The sequence below is a fragment of the Salmo salar genome, chromosome ssa01, assembly GCF_905237065.1.
Source record: "Salmo salar chromosome ssa01, Ssal_v3.1, whole genome shotgun sequence".
Taxonomy (NCBI): Eukaryota; Metazoa; Chordata; class Actinopteri; order Salmoniformes; family Salmonidae; genus Salmo; species Salmo salar.
The window spans coordinates 160,850,028-160,873,235 of record NC_059442.1 but is presented as its reverse complement, the minus strand read 5'-3'; the positions used below and the strand labels follow the sequence as shown (position 1 = coordinate 160,873,235).

Sequence of the window (23,208 nt, the reverse complement as noted above, 5' to 3'; positions counted from 1 at the left end):
AACGTCCTGGAAAAGGTCTTCAAACATACCTTTCACCTTTAATTCAGAACCTAAATTGAACATAACTCCGTCAGGATTTTTTTAAAATTTAAGATGGCGGCAGAGCGGCAACGACCGGCCCTGCAAATCAGAATGAGTTTTTTCCCACAAAAGGGCTTTATTACAGACAGAAATACTAATCCGTTCCCGTCTCCTCCAAATAAGCTATTTGTGCTTGTGGAATATTTCTGGGATCTTTTATTTCAACTCATGAAACCAGTACTTAACATGTTGGGTTTATATTTTTGTTCAATATAAAACTTTTAGCTGACATGGGCTAATTGAGTGACTGTCAGTGACTGACATAACAGAACTGCTGATGCATGACCAAATTTCACCTTGTCAATTCTACTAATTTAACTCATAAGATGTTGAGACCCGAATGGATCTGCAGGCCTACAGTTCAGTTGCCCATCCCTGGACAGTTCTCAGAAAAAGATGGGTAATAATTCTATCCACAACTGTAAACAGAAGTACTGTAATGGTATACCATATAGTTACAGGGAATCTGCCAATGTCCATTTTTTTTGTTTATCCCAAGCACATCTAGATTCTACTACATCCATCTGAGCAAGTAGGTGACAGCAATAGTAAAGCTCCACTTCAACTATTCTGAGGCCTGGAACCGTTGCTTACCTGAACCCTAAGGCCGGGATTCAATCCGATCACGGTTGGCTATGCAATGTTCCCGTATTAGCAGACTGCATTCACGGTGAATGCTGCATGTCGGCTCACTCTAAAATGACCTTTAAAATGGTACAAAGAGTGATCGGATTGAATCCTGGCCTAACTCTCTCTAGCTATACCGAAATAAGTGCCAAATGGTTGTTTGGGAACGATAAGTTATTTTGGTGAAATGTTCTATAAACCACCATTATCAATGCACATATAGGGTGGCTTTATAGTCAAATGGCTCACTTGTCTCAATTCTTAGATTTTAAAAAATTAAGTGGAAATATGCTTTATAAACCTGCTATAAGATTCCATGTTGCGATTCTCCATAGGGTGATGTCAGACAGGACAATAATTCCAGGACAATAAATGGCAGTGTATCAGTGAGGTTTATTAGTGTAACTATACTGACAACGTATCGTATACACCACAAAGATACCTGGCAAAACTCACGATGGTACAATATAAAAAAGAAATGTTTTAAAATGAACAAAACAGCGGAAGAAAAAAAAAAAGAGGGGAAACTATTGGTTCTAGCGATAAGAATCGCTGTCTTGATGGCTTGTGTCAATCCTTTGTATGTGGTTCTTTGTACAACACTAGAGGAATTGTCCTCGGAGCAACCCACTGAACGCATGTTCTATGCCCATGGAGGGCTGGATACCAAACCAATAATTTGCTTCCTGTCTTTGACTCAAAGGACCGGGCAGGTTTTGTGAAAGAGCAACAGCTCCATCTAGCCGTCACGTAGCTGAAGCGGAGGCCTAGTTCCTCACAAATCCTTTACACCCTATAAAACCTTTCACATCTTCCAAGACAAGGTCAAGTAAGCATAAGAAGCAAATGAGTTATTGAATTGAAATCCCACCCAATAACACAGTACTATCTCAACGCTTTATCAAATGTCCGAGGCAGAGGACAGACTAATGTGATAGAACATTAACAGGAGAACAATACTGCTTGAAGAAACGTCCACATTTTCCTTGTGCTGCCCCCACAAAAGTCTCCACTTGGAAAGAACGCTACAGTTCCCTAAAATCAGTCTTACGCCAACTGGGGCTGGCCACTTTCTGCCTTGCAACAGTCTGCCACTTGCCCTCCTCCAACTCTATCGTCCAATCAAAACACCCGGTCAAACTCCGTCTGACTCGTCGTGGCCGGGTTCCTGTTCTGATTGGCCGGCTGCTGGGGCATGTGACCTCTCCTGCGGGGCGGGGCCAGGTACTCAAACATGGACGTGTTGTGTGTGGAGAGCATGTTCTTCAGGTCTGAGGGCATGGGGTCCGACCAGAAAAAGTCGTGGTTCAGAGCGTCGTCGCTGTCCGTCCTCTGTGCCGGGTCTAAGACTAGGAGCTTGTCAATCAGGTCCAGGGCGTACGGGTCCTTGACGTAGGCCTTGAGGCGGTCCTTCACTTTCCTCTTCTGGCCCTTAGGGAGCTCCATCTTCTGGTAAAGCTCGTACTTCTTGTCCACGCCTGGCCATACCTGATGGGGGAAGAGTTCAGGTTAGGAATTGAATGATAATTTGTTTGTGTTAAACTGGTGGTTACACTGAGGTGTTTATTATTTTCCTTGGACATAAGAAAGTAAAATCAAAGAAATCAGCTCAGTGTCAGAAATCAATTTTATTTTATGTAATCTGTTCAAGTAGTCCCATGCATAAATAGAGGAACATGTGATCGTATCCCATTGTAATAAAGGTTGGAAACGATTGTTTTTGTCAAATACTCGTTTGGGATTCTTGAGCTCAATTTTCAGTGTACAAGTTATTTATAACAATGACCCCCCACACCCCTACCATCAGCTCAAGGAAAACTCAGCCCACGGCTGAATGTTATTGACTGTAATTGACCCTGATATGGTTTGAGTGTGGTTTGTGTGCATACCTCTGCCGTGATAGAGCCACACAGCTGACTGATGAGTGTGAGCTGGTGCTGCTCTGTGTTGCCTTGCATGATGGGACTGCGTGTCCACATCTCCGCCATGATGCAGCCTGCACCCCACAGGTCAATGGGAGGCCCGTAGTCTCTCTCGCCTGACAAAACAATGTAGCTCTCGGTTTACATGCCATTAAAGTACACATATTGCTACAAGCAAGCTCGGCATCTCAATGTCTTGGAACTGTATAAATAGCCTGGGATTGTGTAAAAAAAATAACAGTTATTTATAGAGTTACATATAGCTTTTATAGAAATACCACATTCTGAAAAAATGTCCTTTGCCCAACCTCTCCTTGACTACCCCCACTTACTTGATGTTTTCCAGAAGCTGATTCAAAATTGTCACCTAATTATCAAGTCCTTCATTAGTTAAATCAGCTGTGTTAGTTCTTGAATACAGCACAAAAGTGGACTGGCTGGGGGTACTGGAGGAGAGGTTTGGGAAACGCTGCACTAGGGGATTTGGGCATGTACCCTACACTATGCTCCAGACAGATGGGTTCCTTACCTAGCAGCAACTCTGGGGGCCTGTACCAGAGTGTGACCACACGGTTGGTGTAGCGGTTGCCCTGGCTGTTTTTGGCCAGGCTGAAGGCTCGCGCCAGCCCAAAGTCTGCCAGCTTCAGCACGCCGTCTCGGGTAATGAGCACGTTGGCCGCCTTCATGTCTCTGTGTAAGATCTGAGAGGAGGAAGGTGTCCACCGAGAAGCACAGTGTTACATGGCTGAATTCAACATGCAGTGCATTTGGTGAAAAGACCAGCAATGATGATACAGGTTTGTTGTATTGTACAATAGGAATCAAATTAAGTCTAAAACCGTTTTACCCTTTTCAAACTACGGCTTTGATACAAACCCTACTGTGCTGGCTATGATCATTTGTTTTTCCCTTTCTAGGGTAGTGACTATGGATGGGAGTCTTGTCATAAATGGACCGTAGCCTCACCTTGTTTCTGTGGATATAGTAGAGTCCGTTTAGCAGCATCTGCATCACCTTCTTGATCTCAGCCAGGGTGAATTTCACATTAGCGTTGCTTAGCAACCCCGCCAGGTCGTGCTCACAGAAGTCAAACACCAGGTAGATGCTTCCTTTGTAGCGGTTGAACTGGGTGGCTGTGTGTTGATGAGAAGATTGATTACTCAAACACACACAACATTTCGTATTCACACGCGCAACCACTCCACACACTAGTCTGGATTGGTAATCCAATACTGCTTTTTGACCACGAACAATATGGACTGCCCCATGCAAGCTGTAGGTTGCTACTGGGAATGCATGACTGACACTCACCTTTGGTTCGACAGATCTCTATGAGGTTGACAACATTCTCGTGTTTCAAGAGCTGCAGAATCTTGATCTCTCTTAAAGCAGTGATGGGAAACTGGGACAAAGATTACTATTAGCATCCATGTATGTTTATAGAGTGCCATTGTTTACCACTAGCCTATCCAATAAAAAATTATACAGCCTCTGACACCATACATCTCCTGTGTGTATAAAGTTGGAATGTTTATATTGATCTCATGCAGGGCAGATAGTTAGAGACGTGGCTTTGTTGTCCCTCTTTACCCCTTCTTTCTCATTCTCCATCAACACTTTCTTCAGTGCTACCTTCTTCCCAGTCTGTCTGTGCTTGGCTTTGAACACCTCCCTGGAAAGGTAAAGCATGGTAAGATGAAAATATTTAACGTATGCCAATGACAAGAATATCAAATATGTTAAGTGTTCTTCTGAAACTAGCTAACGTTAGTTACCTTAGCTATGTTTATATTCCGGTTATGAACTCAGAACCTAACGTCACTATCAACACAGGTGTGGATAAAACAGCACATGCAGGTGTCGACAAATGCATTTTAGATTGCTAAACTAGCTGGATATATTAACGTTAGTTGTCTTTCAAGAAAACAAGCTACTGTTGCTAGCTTGCCGTCAGGCTAAAGCGAACTTAACAACATACGTTATCCTTAACGTTAGTGATGTTGTCGGCAACCTTTTCACCAAATAACTACTAGAAATCGTACCCAAAGGTCCCTTGGCCGATCTTGGCAAGTTTTTCATATTTAGAAAACTCATCACAGAAAGGGAATTCGACTCCGTCGTAGTATTTGGACATAATGGCGGCCTCCCGGTCAGGCCTGAGAAAAGTAAAGGGTCACGTTAGAAAGGTTTCGCCAGAATTTCATAATTTTACTCTAATATAAGTACACCAAATCAAGCAGAATTAGATAATATGTTCTAAACAACGTTAAATCACACAATGGACATTAGATATGAATATATTCATACTTTTCAGCCCCGGCGGCGTTTCCTGTTTTGTCTCGCTGCATCCTTGTTTGTTTCGTCGGATCCGTGCGTGCCCAGTGCGAGATGGGTAATGTAGTCGTTGTGCTTTCACAAACTTTACCAAAGAGGAAGCGAGGTGGGTAATGTAGTCTTTGTGCTTTCAAACTTTACAAAATGGAAGCGAGAGGCCCAACTCGGCGGAAAACCTGTCTCCCTCCAGCAGGTGCGTTTTTAGTTGTTTTTGTATGGAGAACAACGAGTGTATAATAGTATAGCATCTCTCTCCGTTGAATACATACAGGAAGTTGACGTTAACAACCCTTATCTGATATTTTGAAAATGATAATGAGACCACCAATCCGAAAGAAATGATAGACAAGAGCTAGACAGCCCGTTTGCCGCTTTGTGGACAACAACTCCTATAGAGCCCCACAGTGGAGGTGTCATAATACCCATAAAACCTAGCGGTCAAACAAAGAAATGGATCCAATTGTATTTCCAACATTCATTTGAACCCATAGGAGATTTTAGAAAGACTTAACATAAGGGCAGTGTTTCGTGTAGGCTAACCCTGGTGTGACGCTTTGAGGTGACTTTTATCAATATAGTCGGCTCTATTTACGCTCAGATTCGAAAATGCTAATTAGCATTAAAGTAGACATCATGCAAAACTACAAATCCCTGCAAGCTTCTGCATGTCGCTAGCTGCTAACAGGTATTGTGTCATTTTAAAACTTGCACAAGACAGTTCACAAATGTACATTTAAAATAATGTAGACAATTTATTCATTACTACATTTAGCTAACATTAGATAATTAATCCAGAGATTCTTACCTCGATTCTGCAGTTTCATGGCATTTGTAGTGATAGCTACATTGGCAGCTAACTAGTGTTTCATTTTTGGGGGGTAAATACAGGCAAATATATTGATAAGTCACCTTGTCCTAGAGAGATTTACATGGTTATCAAAATGTCACGCCACGGTAAGCCTACATGAAACACAGCCCTTATTTTGTGTTTCTAAAATCCCCTATAGGAAAAATGTATGGTGGAAAAACAATTGGAACCATTTTATCTGTTTGACCACTAGGTTTTATGGGTATTATGACTCATTCCGTGGTACTCTATTGTTAGGGTGGAGAGACATGTATCTTGTCAGTATTTCCATAATCTTTGCTATGGTGCTGTAGTAGCTACAGTCAATGGCCGTGTTGGAGGGCATCAAAACGACTGCTGACTGACTGATCTACAAATCACCTTGCATCATAAATAATAAATTATTATTATTTGTAGATCAGTCAGTCAGCTAGTGTGTAGTAGTGTAGCCAGGTTGTATTCATTACGCAGAATCTGTTGAAAACGTTTACTCCATTGTTTACTATGTTGCAAGACATAATGAATACACTCCATGGGTGTCTTGCAACGGAAACAGTTTACCGTTTAAGAACCAAACAAAACGGGGACAGACCTACCTGGATTTGTCCAATAGAAACTCTCATTTTCGTTGCAAAACGTTTTCTGTTTGGAGTAAACGGTCTCTGTGGTAAAAACTTTTTGCATTAGACTAAATGTTTTGAAACAGAATCGGCATAATGAATACATCCTGTGCTTCCAAGACTACTTGTTGCACTACAGTGCACAGTCGTGTATTGTAGGCTACTATCAAAACTGTCTAACTGATTTCTCACACAATACCAAAATACAATCTTTCAAATAGGTCACGGTTCATACAAGAGAACACAGTAGGCTACGCAAAAGAGACAAACTTTTAAAAAGTGCTGGTCGGTGTCTGATCCTTGCTTGATTTGAGTATGACTATAAACAAACTTCCAATAACTCAGATGGCCTGATGGGACTATCACTGTTTACTCTCAATTTATTGACATGCAATGCTGTAATGTTGGAGTGTGACTGGAATCACTCATCAGTGACCCCAAACTGTTGATGCATGTATAGACTACTATTATGTCATTTTATTGGATGCTTGTTTGTTTTGCTTTTCAAGCACATTTGTTATTTTTGTAATGAAAAACACTAAGTTAAATAACATTTTTATGAAGCAATAAGCCTACTATTACTTTTGATGAAAAACACAAACATTCTGTACTGTTTCAAACAGGCATCACCACCCACAAAGTTGAATTAGAGTTCAGACATAGAATTATTGGACTAGTGCTGTTAATGCTTAACAAATTATGTAACAAATGGCCACATTTCATGTCATGGTCTAATGATGGGAATGACGACATAGCGGAAGTAGAAGGTAAGCCTAAACCTTAGCCACCTTTTAAAATAAATTGTATAACTGGTCCAGACAAATCCATAGCTCTGGTCTAGGTCAGAGCTAAGGATATGGGCCCAGATTCACAAAACCTGCTGTTTTTTCCTTAGCTATAGACCTGTGAAGAAAGTTAAGCAAACTTGATATTCTTCAAGAAGATTCTTGGAAATATTCTTACGTTATTCCTTGTGTTTCTCCTTAGCAAAAAAGTTAAGAAGAAATGTGATTCTTGAAAATAAAGTTATTGGATTACTACTTGGAAATGGCCACTGGGCCCAGTTTCACAAAACACTTCTGATGCAAAAATGTATGGTGGTTCGTAAGGGCAATTCATCAAACATTTCTTTCAGGATTCATTATTTTCTTACAAACTTCTCAAATAACTTAACTGTCTTGATGATTTTCCATAGGCAACTGAGCTAGATAGCTATCTAGCACGCAAGGGCAATCATGTTAGTATATTTCTTACTGAGATTACTTGCGAAAAAAACATTGAACATATTTAAATCCACAATTGCTTTCATTATCTTATTGTCTCACTTCCCTGAGTTTAAGACAAGGGTTTAGGAAGAAACTTACAGCGGCTTGCGAAAGTATTCACCCTCTTGGCATTTTTCCTATTTTGTTGTCTTACAACCTGGAATTAAAATAGATTTTTAGGGGGTTTGTATCATTTGATTTGCCCAACATGTCTACCACCTTGAAGATGCAAAATATTTTTTCTTGTGAAACAAGAAATAAGACAAAAAAACAGAACTTGAGCGTGCATAACTATTCACCCCCCCCTCCAAAGTCAATACTTTGTAGAGCCACCTGTTGTAGCAATTACAGCTGCAAGTCTCTTGGGGTATGTATCTATAAGCTTGGCACATCTAGCCACTGGGATTTTTGTCCATTCTTCAAGGCAAAACTGCTCCAGCTCCTTCAAGTTGGATGGGTTCCGCTGGTGTATAGCAATCTTTAAGTCATACCACAGATTCTCAATTGGATTGAGGCCTGGGCTTTGACTAGGCCATTCCAAGACATGTAAATGTTTCCCCTAAACCACTCGAGTGTTGCTTTAGCAGTATGCTTAGGGTCATTGTCCTGCTGGAAGATGAACCTCCGTCCCAGTCTCAAATCCCTTGAAGACTGAACCAGGTTTCCCTCAAGAATTTCCCTGTATTTTGCGCCATCCATCATTCCTTCAATTCTGACCAGTTTCCCAGTCCCTGTCGATGAAAAACACACCCACAGCATGATGCTGCCACCACCATGCTTCACTGTGGGGATGATGTTCTCGGTGATGAGAGGTGTTGGCTTTGCGCCAGACATAGCGTTTTCCTTGATGGCCAAAAAGCTAAATTTTAGTCTCATCTGACCAGAGTACCTTCTTCCATATGTTTGGGGAGTCTCCCACATGCCTTTTGGCAAACACCAAATGTGTTTGCTTAATTTTTTTCTTTAAGCAATGGCTTTTTTCTGTACACTCTTCAGTAAAGTCCAGCTCTGTGGAGTGTACGGCTAAAAGTGGTCCTATGGACAGATACTCTAATCTCTGCTGTGGAGCTTTGCAGCTCCTTCAGGGTTATCATTGGTCTCTTGTTGCCTCTCTGATTAATGCCCTCCTTGCCTGGTCCGTGGGTGTTGTGGTGCCATATTCTTTCCCTTTTTTAATAATGGATTTAATGGTGCCCTGTGGGATCTTCAAAGTTTCAGATATTTTTTTTATAACCCAACCCTGATCTGTACTTCTCAACAACTTTGTCCCTGACCTGTTTGGCGAGCTCCTTGGTCTTCATAGTGTCGCTTGCTTGGTGGTGCCCCTTGCTTAGTGGTGTTGCAGACTCTGGGGCCTTTCAGAACCAGTGTATATATACTGAGATCATGTGACACTTAGTTGCTCACAGGTGGGCTTTATTTAACTAATTATGTGACTTCTGAAGGTAATTGGTTGCACCAGATCTTATTTAGAGGCTTCATTGCAAAGGGGGTGAATACATATGCACGCATCACTTTTCCCTGAATTGTTTGTTACTTTTTTGAAACAAGTAATTTTTTTCACTTCACCAATTTGGACTATTTTGTGTATGTCCATTACATGAAATCCAAATAAAAATCAATTTAAATTACAGGTTGTAATGCAACAAAATAGGGAAAATGCCAAGAGGGGTGAATATTTTTGCAAGGCACTGTAAGAACATTTAAGAACTTTATTGAATAGCAACTTTTCATAAGTTTCTTTTTAAGTATAAAGTTTGGGGAAAATGGCACTTCAGAATACGTTTCTTCTTAAGAAGATTTTGTGAATCCGAGCCCAGGGAAAAAGTATGAAAAGTTATTATTCCTCAAAGTTATTGAAAATATTTTTAGTTTCTTCCTAAGAAATAAGATTCTTGAGAATAAAGTTATTGGAGTTCTTTGTGGAAATGTTCTTAACTCCAAGATAGCTAAACCCTTGTCTTAAACTCATGGAAGTGAGAGAATTAGCTAATGAAAGCAATTGAACATGTTTAATTCACTCAATACTGAAACTTTCAGATAAAGTTTGATTGTTTTAAATCCTCCCCCCAAAATTTGACCAGTAATCTCAGTAAGAAATATGCTAACATGATTACCCTTGCTAGCTAGGAGTATTTTTGTTTGTAATAAAGCTATTTTGTGGGGGGAAATTATTTTTGATTGGCTGGGCCTGGCTCCCCAATGGGTGGGCCTATGCCCTCCCAGGCACACCCATGGATGCGCCCTTGCCCAGTTGAGTGAAATCCATCGATTAGGGCCTAAGGAACTTATTTAAATTGACTGATTTCCTTATGTGACCTGTAGGCTCAGTAAACTCTTAGAAATTGTTGCGTTTTATATTTTTGTTACTATATGTCTCCGAAGAACATGTATGCCTCCTGCTGGGTTAGAATGGTAAAATATTTATACTAATCAGGGATAAGGATCTGTACATTGGAGAATCCAGGGTTCCACTGAAGCAGACCCAGGTTTCAAAGCAGGGTCTGATAACCTGGGACGACCCAAATACACAGACCGATATAGGTAGAACCAGGGTATGAGGTCCAGGGTATTATTGACTTTAGATTGTGCCTTTGGGGTTAGGCTATTAGTTTGTTTTAAAACTAGATTTTGGCGGGGTGTGTCTTCTTTGTCTGTAAAAACACAAATTTCGTTGTTAACCAAAATGAAACTCCATATTTGCTAATTAGTCAATGTGCTTTCCTGCACCTGCGCAAGAAGAATGTTAGGTTTAATCCTTCCCAGAAACCCAGTAACGGATTTTGATTAAATAGGGACCTAACTCTTTTCATTGTTGTGTACTTTCAGTATTTGTTATTTGTTGGTCTGATGTGTGTAATGAGAAAGTGTCACATTTATTTTAGATACTCTCTACTTTGTGTACAGCGTGTCCATAACACATTCTGTACTTCTTGTATAGTTCGTCCACAATACCCATCTTCCCACACTGACACAAAGCTAGGAGCGGTACAGCATCAGCCCTGGTACATAGGACCTGGTGTCAGAGCAATTGTAGGGGTTGACTCCTTGCTCAAGGGCACAACGGTAGTGAGTGTGAGTGACTAATGCATTGTTCTCGCTTTTCACCACGGCTGGTACAGTGTGACAGAACTGTTGAAAGGAATGGATACAGTATGGCTTTCCACTAGATGTTGGAACATTGCTGTGGGGACTTGCTTCCATTCAGCCACGAGCATTAGTGCTGTCGGGCACTGATGTTAGGCAATTAGGCCTGGTTTGCAGTCAGCATTTCAATTAATCCCAAAGGTGTTCAATGGGGTTGAGGTCAGCGCTCTGTGCAGGCCAGTCAAGTTCTTCCACATCGATATCGAGAAACCATTTCTGTATGGACCTCGCTTTGTGCACGGGGGCATTGTCATGCTGAAACAGGAAAGGGCCTTCCCCAAACTGTTGCCACAATGTTGAAAGCATAGAATCGTCTAGAATGTCATTCATTGTATGCTGTAGCGTTAAGATTTCCCTTCACTGGAACTAAGGGTCCTAGCCCGAACCATGAAAAACAGCACCAGATCATTATTCCTCCTCTACCAAACTTTACAGTTGGCACTACGCATTTAGACAGGTAGCGTTCTCCTGGCATCCCCCAAACCCAGATTCGTCCGTCGGACTGCCAGATGGTGAAGCGTGATTCATCACTCCGGCCATGGAAAACCATTTCATGAAGCTCCCGACAAACAGTTATTGTGCTGACGTTGCTTCCAGAGGCAGTTTGGAACTTGGTAGTGAGTGTTGCTACCGAGGACAGACGATTTTTACGCGCCACGCCGCATCAGCACTCGGGGGCCCTGTTCTTGGAGCTTGTGGCCTACCACTTCACGGCTGAGCCGTTGTTGCCCCTAGATGTTTCTACATCACAATAACAGATATTTCAGTTGACCGGGGCAGGTCTAACAGGGTAGAATTTTAAGAACTAACTTGTTGGAAAGGGGCATGCTAAGACGGTGCCACGTTGAAAGTCACCGAGCTCTTCAGTAAGGCTATTCAACTGCAATTATAGTGCTTGATTTATACACCTGTCAGGAACAGGTGTGGCTGAAGTAGCTGAATCCACTAATTTGATGGGGTCGCCACATACTTTTGTGTGTGTGTATACAGTTGAAGTCGGAAGTTTACATACACCTTAGCCAAATGCATTTAAACTCAGTTTTTCACAATTCCTGACCTTTAATCCTAGTAAAAATTCCCGTCTTAGGTTAGTTAGGATCACCACTTTATTTTAATAATGTGAAATGTCAGAATAATAGTAGAGTGATTTATTTCAGCTTTAATTTCTTTCATCACATTCCCAGTGGGTCAGAAGGTTACATACAATCAGTTCGTATTTGGTAGCATTGCCTTTAAATTGTTTAACTTGGGTCAACCGTTTCAGGTAGCCTTCCACAATAAGTTGGGTGAATTTTGGCCCATTCCTCCTGACAGAGCTAGTGTAACTGAGTCAGGTTTGTAGGCCCCCTTGCTCGCACACGCAATTTCAGTGCCACCCCCGTGCTTCACGGTTGGGATGGTGTTCTTCGGCTTGCAAGCATCCCCCTTTCTCCTCCAAACATAACAATGGTCATTATGGCCAAACAGTCTCATCAGACCAGAGGACATTTCTCCAAAAAGTACGATCTTTGTCCCTGTGTGTAGCTGCAAACTGTAGTCTGGCTTTTTTATGGCGGTTTTGGAGCAGTGGCTTCTTCCTTGCTGAGCAGCCTTTCAGGTTATGTCGATATAGGACTTGTTTTACTGTGGAAATAGATACTTTTGTACCTGTTTCATCCAGCATTTTCACAAGGTCCTTTGCTGTTGTTCTGGGATTGATTTGCACTTTTTGCACCAAAGTACCTTCATCTCTAGGAGACAGAACGCGTCTCCTTCCTGAGCGGTATGACAGCTGTGCCAACTGAGCTACGGCCATCCCTGTAGCTCAGTTGGTAGAGCATGGTGTTTGCAACGCATGGTGTTTGCAACGCCAGGGTTGTGGGTTCGATTCCCACGGGGGGCCAGCACAGGACAAAAACTGTATGCATTCACTACTGTAAGTCGCTCTGGATAAGAGCGTCTGCTAAATGACGTAAATGAATGGTCCCATGGTGTTTATACTTGCGTACTATTGTTTGCACAGATGAACATGGTACATTCAGGCTTTGGGAAATTGCTCCCAACGATGAGCCAGAATTGTGGAGGTCTACAATTGTTTTTCTGAGGTCTTGGCTGATTTTTTAAAAGATTTTCCCATGATGTCAAGCAAAGAGGCACTGAGTTTGAAGGTAGGCCTTGAAATACAGGTACACCTCCAATTGATTCAAATGATGTCAATTAGCCTATCAGAAGCTTCTAAAGCCATGACATTTTCTGGAATTTTCCAAGCTGTTTAAGGGCACAGTCAACTTAGTGTATGTAAACTTCTGACCCACTGGAATTGTGATACAGTGAATTATAAGTGAAATAATCTGTCTGTAAACAATTTTTGGAAAAAGTACTTGTGTCATGCACAAAGTAGATGTAACCGACTTGCCAAAACTATAGTTTGTTAACAAGAAATGTGTGGAGTGGTTGAAAAACAAATTTTAGTGACTCCAACCTAAGTGTATGTAAACTTCTGACTTCAACTGTGTATATATATATATATATATATATACTGCTCAAAAAAATAAAGGGAACACTTAAACAACACAATATAACTCCAAGTCAATCACACTTCTGTGAAATCAAACTGTCCACTTAGGAAGCAACACTGATTGACAATACATTTCACATGCTGTTGTGCAAATGGAATAGACAACAGGTGGAAATTATAGGCAATTAGCAAGACACCCCCAATAAAGGAGTGGTTCTGCAGGTGGTAACCACAGACCACTTCTCAGTTCCTATGCTTCCTGGCTGATGTTTTGGTCACTTTTGAATGCTGGCGGTGCTTTCACTCTAGTGGTAGCATGAGACGGAGTCTACAACCCACACAAGTGGCTCAGGTAGTGCAGCTCATCCAGGATGGCACATCAATGCGAGCTGTGGCAAGAAGGTTTGCTGTGTCTGTCAGCGTAGTGTCCAGAGCATGGAGGCGTTACCAGGAGACAGGCCAGTACATCAGGAGACGTGGAGGAGGCCGTAGGAGGGCAACAACCCAGCAGCAGGACCGCTACCTCCGCCTTTGTGCAAGGAGGAGCAGGAGGAGCACTGCCAGAGCCCTGCAAAATGACCTCCAGCAGGCCACAAATGGGCATGTGTCTGCTCAAACGGTCAGAAACAGACTCCATGAGGGTGGTATGAGGGCCCGACGTCCACAGGTGGGGGTTGTGCTTACAGCCCAACACCGTGCAGGACGTTTGGCATTTGCCAGAGAACACCAAGATTGGCAAATTCGCCACTGGCGCCCTGTGCTCTTCACAGATGAAAGCAGGTTCACACTGAGCACGTGTGACAGTCTGGAGACGCCGTGGAGAACGTTCTGCTGCCTGCAACATCCTCCAGCATGACCGGTTTGGCGGTGAGTCAGTCATGGTGTGTGGTGGCATTTCTTTGGGGGGCCGCACAGCCCTCCATGTGCTCGCCAGAGGTAGCCTGACTGCCATTAGGTACCGAGATGAGATCCTCAGACCCCTTGTGAGACCATATGCTGGTGCGGTTGGCCCTGGGTTCCTCCTAATGCAAGACAATGCTAGACCTCATGTGGCTGGAGTGTGTCAGCAGTTCCTGCAAGAGGAAGGCATTGATGCTATGGACCGCCTGTACCCCAGACCTGAATTCAATTGAGCACATCTGGGACATCATGTCTCGCTCCATCCACCAACGTCACGTTGCACCACAGACTGTCCAGGAGTTGGCGGATGCTTTAGTCCAGGTCTGGGAGGAGATCCCTCAGGAGACCATCCGCCACCTCATCAGGAGCATGCCCAGGCATTGTAGGGAGGTCATACAGGCACGTGGAGGCCACACACTACTGAGCCTCATTTTGACTTGTTTTAAGGACATTACATCAAAGTTGGATCAGCCTGTAGTGTGGTTTTCCACTTTAATTTTGAGTGTGACTCCAAATCCAGACCTCCATGGGTTGATAAATTGGATTTCCATTGATTATTTTTGTGTGATTTTGTTGTCAGCACATTCAACTATGTAAAGAAAAAAGTATTTAATAAGATTATTTATTTCATTCAGATCTAGGATGTGTTGTTTAAGTGTTCCCTTTATTTTTTTGAGCAGTATATATATAACTATATATAGTGTATATATTCAATTTCTACTTTAAATGGAGCACAATCATGTATTAAATCATATGACAAATGTAATTGAAATAACTTGACTCACCCTCAATTATACCTGGAGGCACAAGCTTTAAAAAAAAAACCATGTTTCTCTTTGTTTGGGCTAATTGTCTTCTAACCTAGCACACGGCATTGGCAACTGGCTGCATTTCACAACTCCTGATTATATGGCGATAATTAGCATAACACTCGATGCTCTGCTCCTCTTTCCATCTTGCCGATGCAGGCGTTGACTCCACATCCCTCAGCAAGGAAGTTTTTGGGGACAACACTTTTTTCCTCCACTTTGAACCTGCAGGAATTCTCCTATTGGTTGATGCAATGCACATCAAGGTTGTGTACCCCTACTTAGATGTTGCATGCATCAACCAATTGTTGCGGTCCACGTTATTGACTGTGCCCTCAGGCACCAGATTGCTATAATGCTGCGTTCAAAACAACTGGGAACTCTTGGGAATAAACAAGATCCGACTGGGAAGAATGGTCATCCAACTCGGAATTCCAAGTCGAAAATGCAGGCATCTTATCTAGTGCTCTGACTTTCCGACGTGAAAATCACTAACGTCATGATTTGACCTAGTTTTTTCCCAGTCGTCTTCAACGCATAACATGTGGTTAGCTGATACGTAAAATACATATCTTGGCATGTGTCAGCAACGTCTGAGTAGGGGAACAAGACCTTAGACACAGGGGAACTTGACACTTATGAAGTGGTGGGGTGCTGTCCATGGTTCTAATCTAAACTGTCAGCATAGCTCAGTGAAGAAGGTTGGGGGGAACTCACTCACTTTCTATTTAAACCAGCTTTCATAGTACTTTTAAAATGTTATTCTTTTGATATAAATGTATACAAAAAACTTGGAAGTCAATCAATCCGCCATCATTGACAATGGAAAATCAAATGAGTTATTTAAATATTGAAATAGCATGGGCCATGCTATTTCAATAACTCATTTGATTTTCCATTGTGAGGAAAAACAAATTTGTACAATTTAAGGCCAAGTGGCAAACAATAATGCATGCACTAGGGATGGGAGGATGCGGAGACAGACGATGGAGTCATTGTCATCTTTGGACCAACGTCTCCTCAGCAACAATGGCTAAGCGCACCAAGAAGGTGGGGATTGTGGGTAAATATGGCACGCGTTATGGAGCTTCGCTCAGGAAGATGGTGATGAAGATTGAGCTCAGCCAGCACGCCAAGTATATATACATATACTTATTCACGTTTGTTTTTGGAATAAATAAAAAAAAAATGTATATAATTATAAAAAAAAGAACATTTGAGTGTACATATACCAGGCTTGAAACTTGGATGATTTTCACAAATAATTGTTTAATGTTAATCACCAGCATTAAGTACATAACCAGTGTTATTTACAGCATTCAGAACCCAGACAGACACACAAGTACCATCAAAATTCAAATGTCTGTATTTACCAGTGTTGGGGAGTAGTGAACTACACATAGTTCAACTAGTAAATGAACTACATTTTGCAGTATTTACATATACTTATTCACAAAGTAGTTTGGATGTACTGAACTACTTTTTCAAAGTAACTATAGTTTTATTATGGGTAACTTTAGTGTAGCTTACCTTCTTCCAGTGTGAAGTAATTGGTAGCTTGGTAAACTATATTTGAGTAGCTTCCCCAACACTGGTATTTACACAATTAGTGTAAAAAAATGTAAAGGAAATCCCAGAAGGCAAGGCAGGTACAAAGTTCCAGTATCCCACTCACACACTTGCTCTTCCAAATAACATGCACTGTATTTGCGACAATCTCAAACATACTGTTCTTCATTTAATTATACACAATTTAAACACAGCCATAATGATTCGATCTCTTTTTAGTGATCCACTCCACTCCTCAAACTCTATTTTGCAACCTGTTTCCAGATCTGTTTGTGCCGTCTTGCCAACACCTATGGTCTTGTGCAGAAATACATTTGGGACCAGGCTATTGTTTTGTCACAGGCTCATCCACAATGATGATTGTAATACAAAGAATATGATTCGATCTGTACAAGTAAACCTGAATTTTATTTTTTTATGAACAATAAACGTGAATTTAATAGTCTTAATATTACAGTCAATAAATCATTCAATCTGTCATAAAAACAACACGCCATCAAACTGTTGTACACCAAACCGCAACTGTAATGATGGCAACCATGTACTAGCTAAAACACCCAAATCTGGTTTGAAGCGGTATTAATCGATCTTGTATCCGTTTGTGGTGGCCTGGCCGGGCTCTGAACCAGGTCTGAGGCAAGATGTCAATGGTGGCATAGGCCTTGGACCATCTGAAGCGGTCTTAAGCGGTCTTGTATCAGACAGTCTGTGGTGGCCTAAGTCTGAAGCAGTGTTCAGCCAAGCCTAGTCTGACCCTGAACTAGGTCCATCTCGGTTTTCCTCTCACAGCTTGGCCTTGGGGGTGCTCTCCAGCAGCATCCTCATGTCCAGCAAGGCCTCCTCCAGCCTCTGGGCCATGTGGGCCGCATTGGTCTCATTGCAGCTGTTGAACGCCGACACGGCAAAGTTGATGTGTTCTGCCATGGGGTTGTAGCATACGCCATAGCCGTCGGGTGCCACGGGCCCGAAGCACATCACACAGTCCGTCTTGGCTGGCACCTTTGAGGGAGGAGAAAGAAGGGGGGAGCGGGAAAGCTTACTCCTTACGGTATGAGCATTAGCTAGAACCCCTAAGTAGCCTCAGTAGCTAGACCCCCTAAGTAGCTAGACCCCCTAAGAAGCCTCAGTAGCTAGATCCCTATGTAGCTAACTTCTAATGACTAAGCTTGCTAATGTAGGTATAAAAATTAGCTAACCAAGATGACACTTGGCTGACCCCAAGTATCGGCCACTGACAACATTCGCTCAATAGCTAATTGTTAAGCTTGGCATCGCATCACCTGTCCCAATCGTGCAGGGCAGACAGACACGCAAGGAAAGAGTACTTCAGTACGGCACAGTGTTTTATCAACCAATTACGTCAGACTAGCAGTAATTCAACCAAAATGGTTTAATAAAACACTGTCATATGGTTGTTCGGCCACCATATTGTGTTGCCAGATCGGAAAACAACAATGATCGAGAATGAAAAGTTCCATGTCCCGCTAGCTAGCTATTTACCTGGCTAGTGGAAAGGTTGTAGTGGTTGGCCACAGCGTACGAGGTGTCCATGAAGATCTCAGGCATGGAGGTCAGGTCTTCGATGGCCTGCAGCTTCAGCCCCAGAAGGTGTCGGTCTATGGCCTGGCCATGGATCGCCTGGACACAGCCAAACCATAGACATACATATTTATATCTAATATTCATACATATTGATGATGTGTTTAGGCTATATCATTGATCCAAACAAACTTGACTTGTGCACTTCAAACCTTTTAATGTATTTTATTATAAGGGACTGCTAGTGCTCAGCAAATAGTGATTTTTGAGGTCGGTTTGGTTCTTAAAAAAGAATCACGTTTTTGATTCGTAATTTAAAATATATATTTTTTTTACATGAAATGTACTACGTGGATTGAATGCTGTAACACAGAATAAAACAATTAATAAAATGATGGTAGTGACTGTCCATTACTGCTAATTCCGTATTAACCATCATTTATTCACATTACTTTAATAAGATGTTTCAGTTGTGTATATTACATTGGTTTAATGTAATGATGACTTTTATTTCATTCAGTCATCATCTCTATAGAGCTGCTGCCTATGCTGTCTGACAACATCACTATTTTAGTATTTCTTCAAAGTAAATAAGGCATCATTTTATGACTTCTGAATACTAACTATCAATCACTTAAATCTTGTATTTTCAGGTAGAGATACCTCGAAGTAGCTGCTTTCTATACCTCTCGATCACACGTTCTCTGCGTCTGCTCCACACCACTGAGGTATAGTAATCTCCACACAGAACGGATGAGTAGGCGGGCGCGCAATGGATTATGGTCATTGTAGTTAATCACCATGTTTTCTGTGAAAAACTATTTTGAATATTGGCCTCCCTACTACATTGCACAGTTCGGGCTTGATCTTATTTATCTCTAGAGAAACTACAGCGCAATGAGCTCACAGAAAAAAGAAAATAAAACTAAATTAAAATTATTGAACCGACATTTGTCAATTAGATGTTTAAAAAAAATAACTATAATAACTAACTATCGGTTAATCGCTCAGCACTAGTGAGTGCAGTACTTTGTCACTGATGAAGGTTGACTAAATAGGGTGCCATAGGGTTGGGGTCAATTCCATTACAATTCTCCTCAGTGCTTTTCAATTAGGAACATTTGGAATATGGTTTAATTTCTGAATTGACTTGTTGGAATCTAATTTGAAATATCTTACACTATTAGAACTGAGAAGATGGAAATCTATTGAGTGAGAAAGTTTCCATTCTGTCAGAACATGTTATGGTTAAATATCATGTATCCTATGGAGAGAAGGGTAACGGTCTGGTTTCAGTCAACAGATAAGGTAGGACAGCCGTGGATTAGGGAGGAGTGAGGAATGTGGGTCGAGGTCAGGTCAGATGAAGGGAGAAGGAACAGTCCTATGACATACACACATAGGAGACAGGGCCATGACTACACTGAGGAGTGGCACCACTGAAGTTCCTGCCTAGCAACAGATGTATTGGCTGTCTAGATGTCTAGTCTGTAATACCAACAACATGTTTCAAGCAAACCACCATAGTGCCTATGCCCATGAACACTAAGGTAACCTGCCTAAATGACTACCGACCCGTAGCACTCACGTCTGTAGCCATGAAGTGCTTTGAAAGGCTGGTAATGGCTCACATCAACACAATTATCCCAGAAACTCTAGACCCACTCCAATTTGCATACCGCCTAAACAGATCCACAGATGATGCAATCTCTATTGCACTCCACACTGCCCTTTCCCACCTGGACAAAAGGAACACCTATGTGAGAATGCTATTCATTGACTACAGCTCGGCGTTCAACACCATAGTACCCTCAAAGCTCATCACTAAGCTAAGGATCCTGGGACTAAACACCTCCCTCTGCAACTGGATCCTGGACTTCCTGACGGGCCGCCCCCAGGTGGTGAGGGTAGGTAACAACACATCCGCCACACTGATCCTCAACACGGGGGCCCATCAGGGGTGTGTGCTCAGTCCCCTCCTGTACTCCCTGTTCACTCATGACTGCATGGCCAGGCACAACTCCAACACCATCATTAAGTTTGCAGACGACACAACAGTGGTAGGCCTGATCACCGACAACGACGAGACCGCCTGTAGGGAGGTGGTCAGAGACCTGGCCGGGTGGTGCCAGAATAACAACCTATCCCTCAACGTAACCAAGACTAAGGAGATGATTGTGGACTACAGGCGAAGGAGGACAGAGCACGCCCCCATTCTCATCGACAGGGCAGTAATGGAGCAGGTTGAGAGCTTCAAGTTCCTTGGTGTCCACATCACCAACAAACTATCATGATCCAAACACACCAAGACAGTTGTGAAGAGGGCACGACAAAGCCTATTCCCCCTCAGGAAACTAAAAAGGTTTGGCATGGGTCCTCAGATCCTCAAAAGGTTCTATAGCTGCAACTTCGATAGCATCCTGACGGGTTGCATCACTGCCTGGTACGGCAATTGCTCGGCCTCTGACCACAAGGCCCTACAGAGGGTAGTGTGTACGGCCCAGTACATCACTGGGGCTAAGCTGCCTGCCATCCAGGACCTCTACACCAGGTGGTGTCAGAGGAAGGCCCTAAAAATTGCCAAAGACCCCAGCCACCCCAGTCATAGACTGTTCTCTCTACTACTGCATGGCAAGCGGTACCGGAGTGCCAAGTCTAGGACAAAAAGACTTCAACAGTTTTTACCCCCAAGCCATAAGACTCCTGAACAGGTAATCAAATGGCTACCCGGACTATTTGCATTGTGTGCCCCCCCCCCCCCCCCCCCAATCCCACCCCAACCCCTCTTTTACGCTGCTGCTACTCTCTGTTTATCATATATGCATAGTCACTTTAACTATACATTCATGTACATACTACCTCAATTGGCCCGACCAACCAGTGCCCCCGCACATTGGCTAACTGGGCTATCTGCATTGTGTCCCGCCACCCGCCAACCCCTCTTTTACGCTACGGCTACTCTCTGTTTATCATATATGCATAGTCACTTTAACCATATCTACATGTACATACTACCTCAATCAGCACGACTAACCGGTGCCTGTATATAGCCTCGCTACTGTTATTTTTATTTCTTTAATTACCTATTGTTCACCTAATACCTTTTTTGCACTGTTGGTTAGAGCCTGTAAGTAAGCATTTCTCTGTAAGGTCTACTACACCTGTTGTATTTGGCGCACATGACAAATAAACTGATTTGATAGATGTGCAAGGAGTTGACTGCGCCCAGTAGAGGGTATACATATGTACTTGTGTAAACATGTCATTGTCTTATGCAGCTGTGTGACTCAGTATGTGATAAACTTGGTTTGAGCTTTATTAGTCATCCGTGAGAGTTTTTGTTTGTCAGACCCTAACAGACTGGAATCTAAATGGAATTGACCCCAAGCCTGTTGTGCGGGTATCTATCCTTTCTATTAGACTGTGCAGCACTCACTCACCATGTCAGTGTATGCCCGGTGGGCTTTCACAGCCTTCTCCAGTAGGGTCACTTTTTCTATCTTCTGTTTGGATGGGTCGTCCATGGCCTTGACGAAATTAGCAGAGTCGATGGAGCAGGAGCGGATGGTGTCGGTGCGACCCAGCTTGAACATACGCAGAGACGCGCTCTCATAGGTGGCACAGCACCGCTGATACATCCTGAGAGAGAGATCCCAGTTATATTGCATTGGTACAGTTTAAGGCTGGTAGGAGTTAGGTTAGGGAATATTTTGCTCTCTGGTGCCCTCAACTGGTCATTGTCAAACAATGCACGCATGAAAAATCCCTGTTAAATCACATTTTATTTGTCACATGTGCTAAATACAACAGGTGTAGACCTTAGTGAAATGCTTACTTACAAGCCCTTAACCAACAATGCAGTTTTAAGAAAATACTTATTTTTTGTAAGAGATAAGAACAACAAATAATTAAAGGGATATCATCTCATGCAAGACCAAGGGAGTAATCTCTCATATCTCCTGTTCATGTGGAAAAGCCTACGTAGGGCAAACTAAAAGACAATTAAAAAAACAATGCATAGCTGAACACCACAGCTCAATCAGGTGTAAGAACATTGACTATCCAATAGCAGCTCACTTTGTTGAAGCTAACCATCCAATCTCCTCCCTCACAGGCACTGCGGATGTTGCTCTACCAAGGAGAAGAGGTAACATTGAGATCCTACAAAAGGAGGCTTACTGGATATCCTATCTAAAAACATTGACATCTAGTGGTCTGAATATTGACTTTGACTCAGTCCCTTATGAACAATTCTCTATTTTATGAACAAGTCTTATAAATGGATATATTCTTTCTACAGCTTATTAGCGTATACCGAATATGTTCCCCTGTTGATGATGCTTATTATGCATTAAGGTTGAACCAAAAGATTACATGTAACAAATATAAATAAAAATAGGAAACAATTAAATATGTGAAATTTAATTAAACAATAATGTATGTTGATGCTAATATTATGTACCATACTCAATTATGTTTGCATATGATAGCCTAATATATTTAATATGCCATAAACTATTGTTTAACAGTTTCACTCAATTTATTTTAATTAACTTAATCATTATTACACACCCCTCACTATTGTCATTGGTTGCACTGTTTGTTATCATGACATTACCCTGAAGAAGGCACAGTGATGCCGAAACATTTGTGATTTACCCAGTAAATTACTGGGAGTTTATATAGAGTGTCCGACTCTTTATTTTTATAGTTTATTCGCCGTTAGTTCGCCGTTCGCACCTCCACACAAAATACATTTTCTGGGTGTGCGCCAGCTCATGTTTTTTATTAAACAATGCAGCCATGACATAGGTCTTTGCAGTGTATCCTCGTTGAAAACCAGGATTCGCTAAATGTGAAGCCTGGGGAAGTTCATGGTAGAAAGATAGCTAAATAGGGGTGGGAACCTGCTTTAAATCAAAGGTGCTTACTAGATTAATGTCGTATGTGCAACAGTGTGTGAGAATGGCCTGGAAATCACTGATTAAATCACAACATTTGTTGATCAATGTCGATTGTGTGTGTAGGACACACTTTTGGCAAAACACAAT

At 42.1% G+C, this 23,208-nt stretch overlaps 2 protein-coding genes and 1 long non-coding RNA gene across 3 annotated transcripts in view; 1 reads left to right on the top strand and 2 right to left on the bottom strand.

Annotated features, from left to right (window-relative positions):
• Positions 1-1,081: 1,081 nt before the first annotated feature.
• cdk9 (cyclin-dependent kinase 9 (CDC2-related kinase)) lies at positions 1,082-4,972 on the bottom strand. The gene is given in 8 exon segments (NM_001139765.1): positions 1,082-2,196; positions 2,598-2,746; positions 3,160-3,331; positions 3,597-3,763; positions 3,942-4,032; positions 4,221-4,302; positions 4,673-4,786; positions 4,938-4,972. Coding segments are annotated over 7 exon segments (1,119 nt in total). The 5' UTR covers positions 4,765-4,786; positions 4,938-4,972; the 3' UTR covers positions 1,082-1,830.
• A 126-nt stretch (positions 4,973-5,098) lies between these two features.
• Positions 5,099-22,685, top strand: LOC106570871 (uncharacterized). Its single transcript, XR_001320794.2, has 3 exons — positions 5,099-5,157; positions 18,811-18,885; positions 22,272-22,685. It is a non-coding gene; the product is annotated as an uncharacterized lncRNA (long non-coding RNA).
• Positions 16,299-23,208, bottom strand: part of crata (carnitine O-acetyltransferase a) — a 31,860-nt gene continuing 24,950 nt past the window's right edge. Inside the window, exons 11-13 of the mRNA XM_014143433.2 lie at positions 21,598-21,796; positions 18,119-18,256; positions 16,299-17,617 (exon numbers count right to left, since the gene is read on the bottom strand). Coding sequence (XP_013998908.1) covers positions 17,402-17,617; positions 18,119-18,256; positions 21,598-21,796 — 553 coding nt within the window. The 3' untranslated portion in view covers positions 16,299-17,401. The remainder of the gene's footprint in view (positions 17,618-18,118; positions 18,257-21,597; positions 21,797-23,208) is intronic.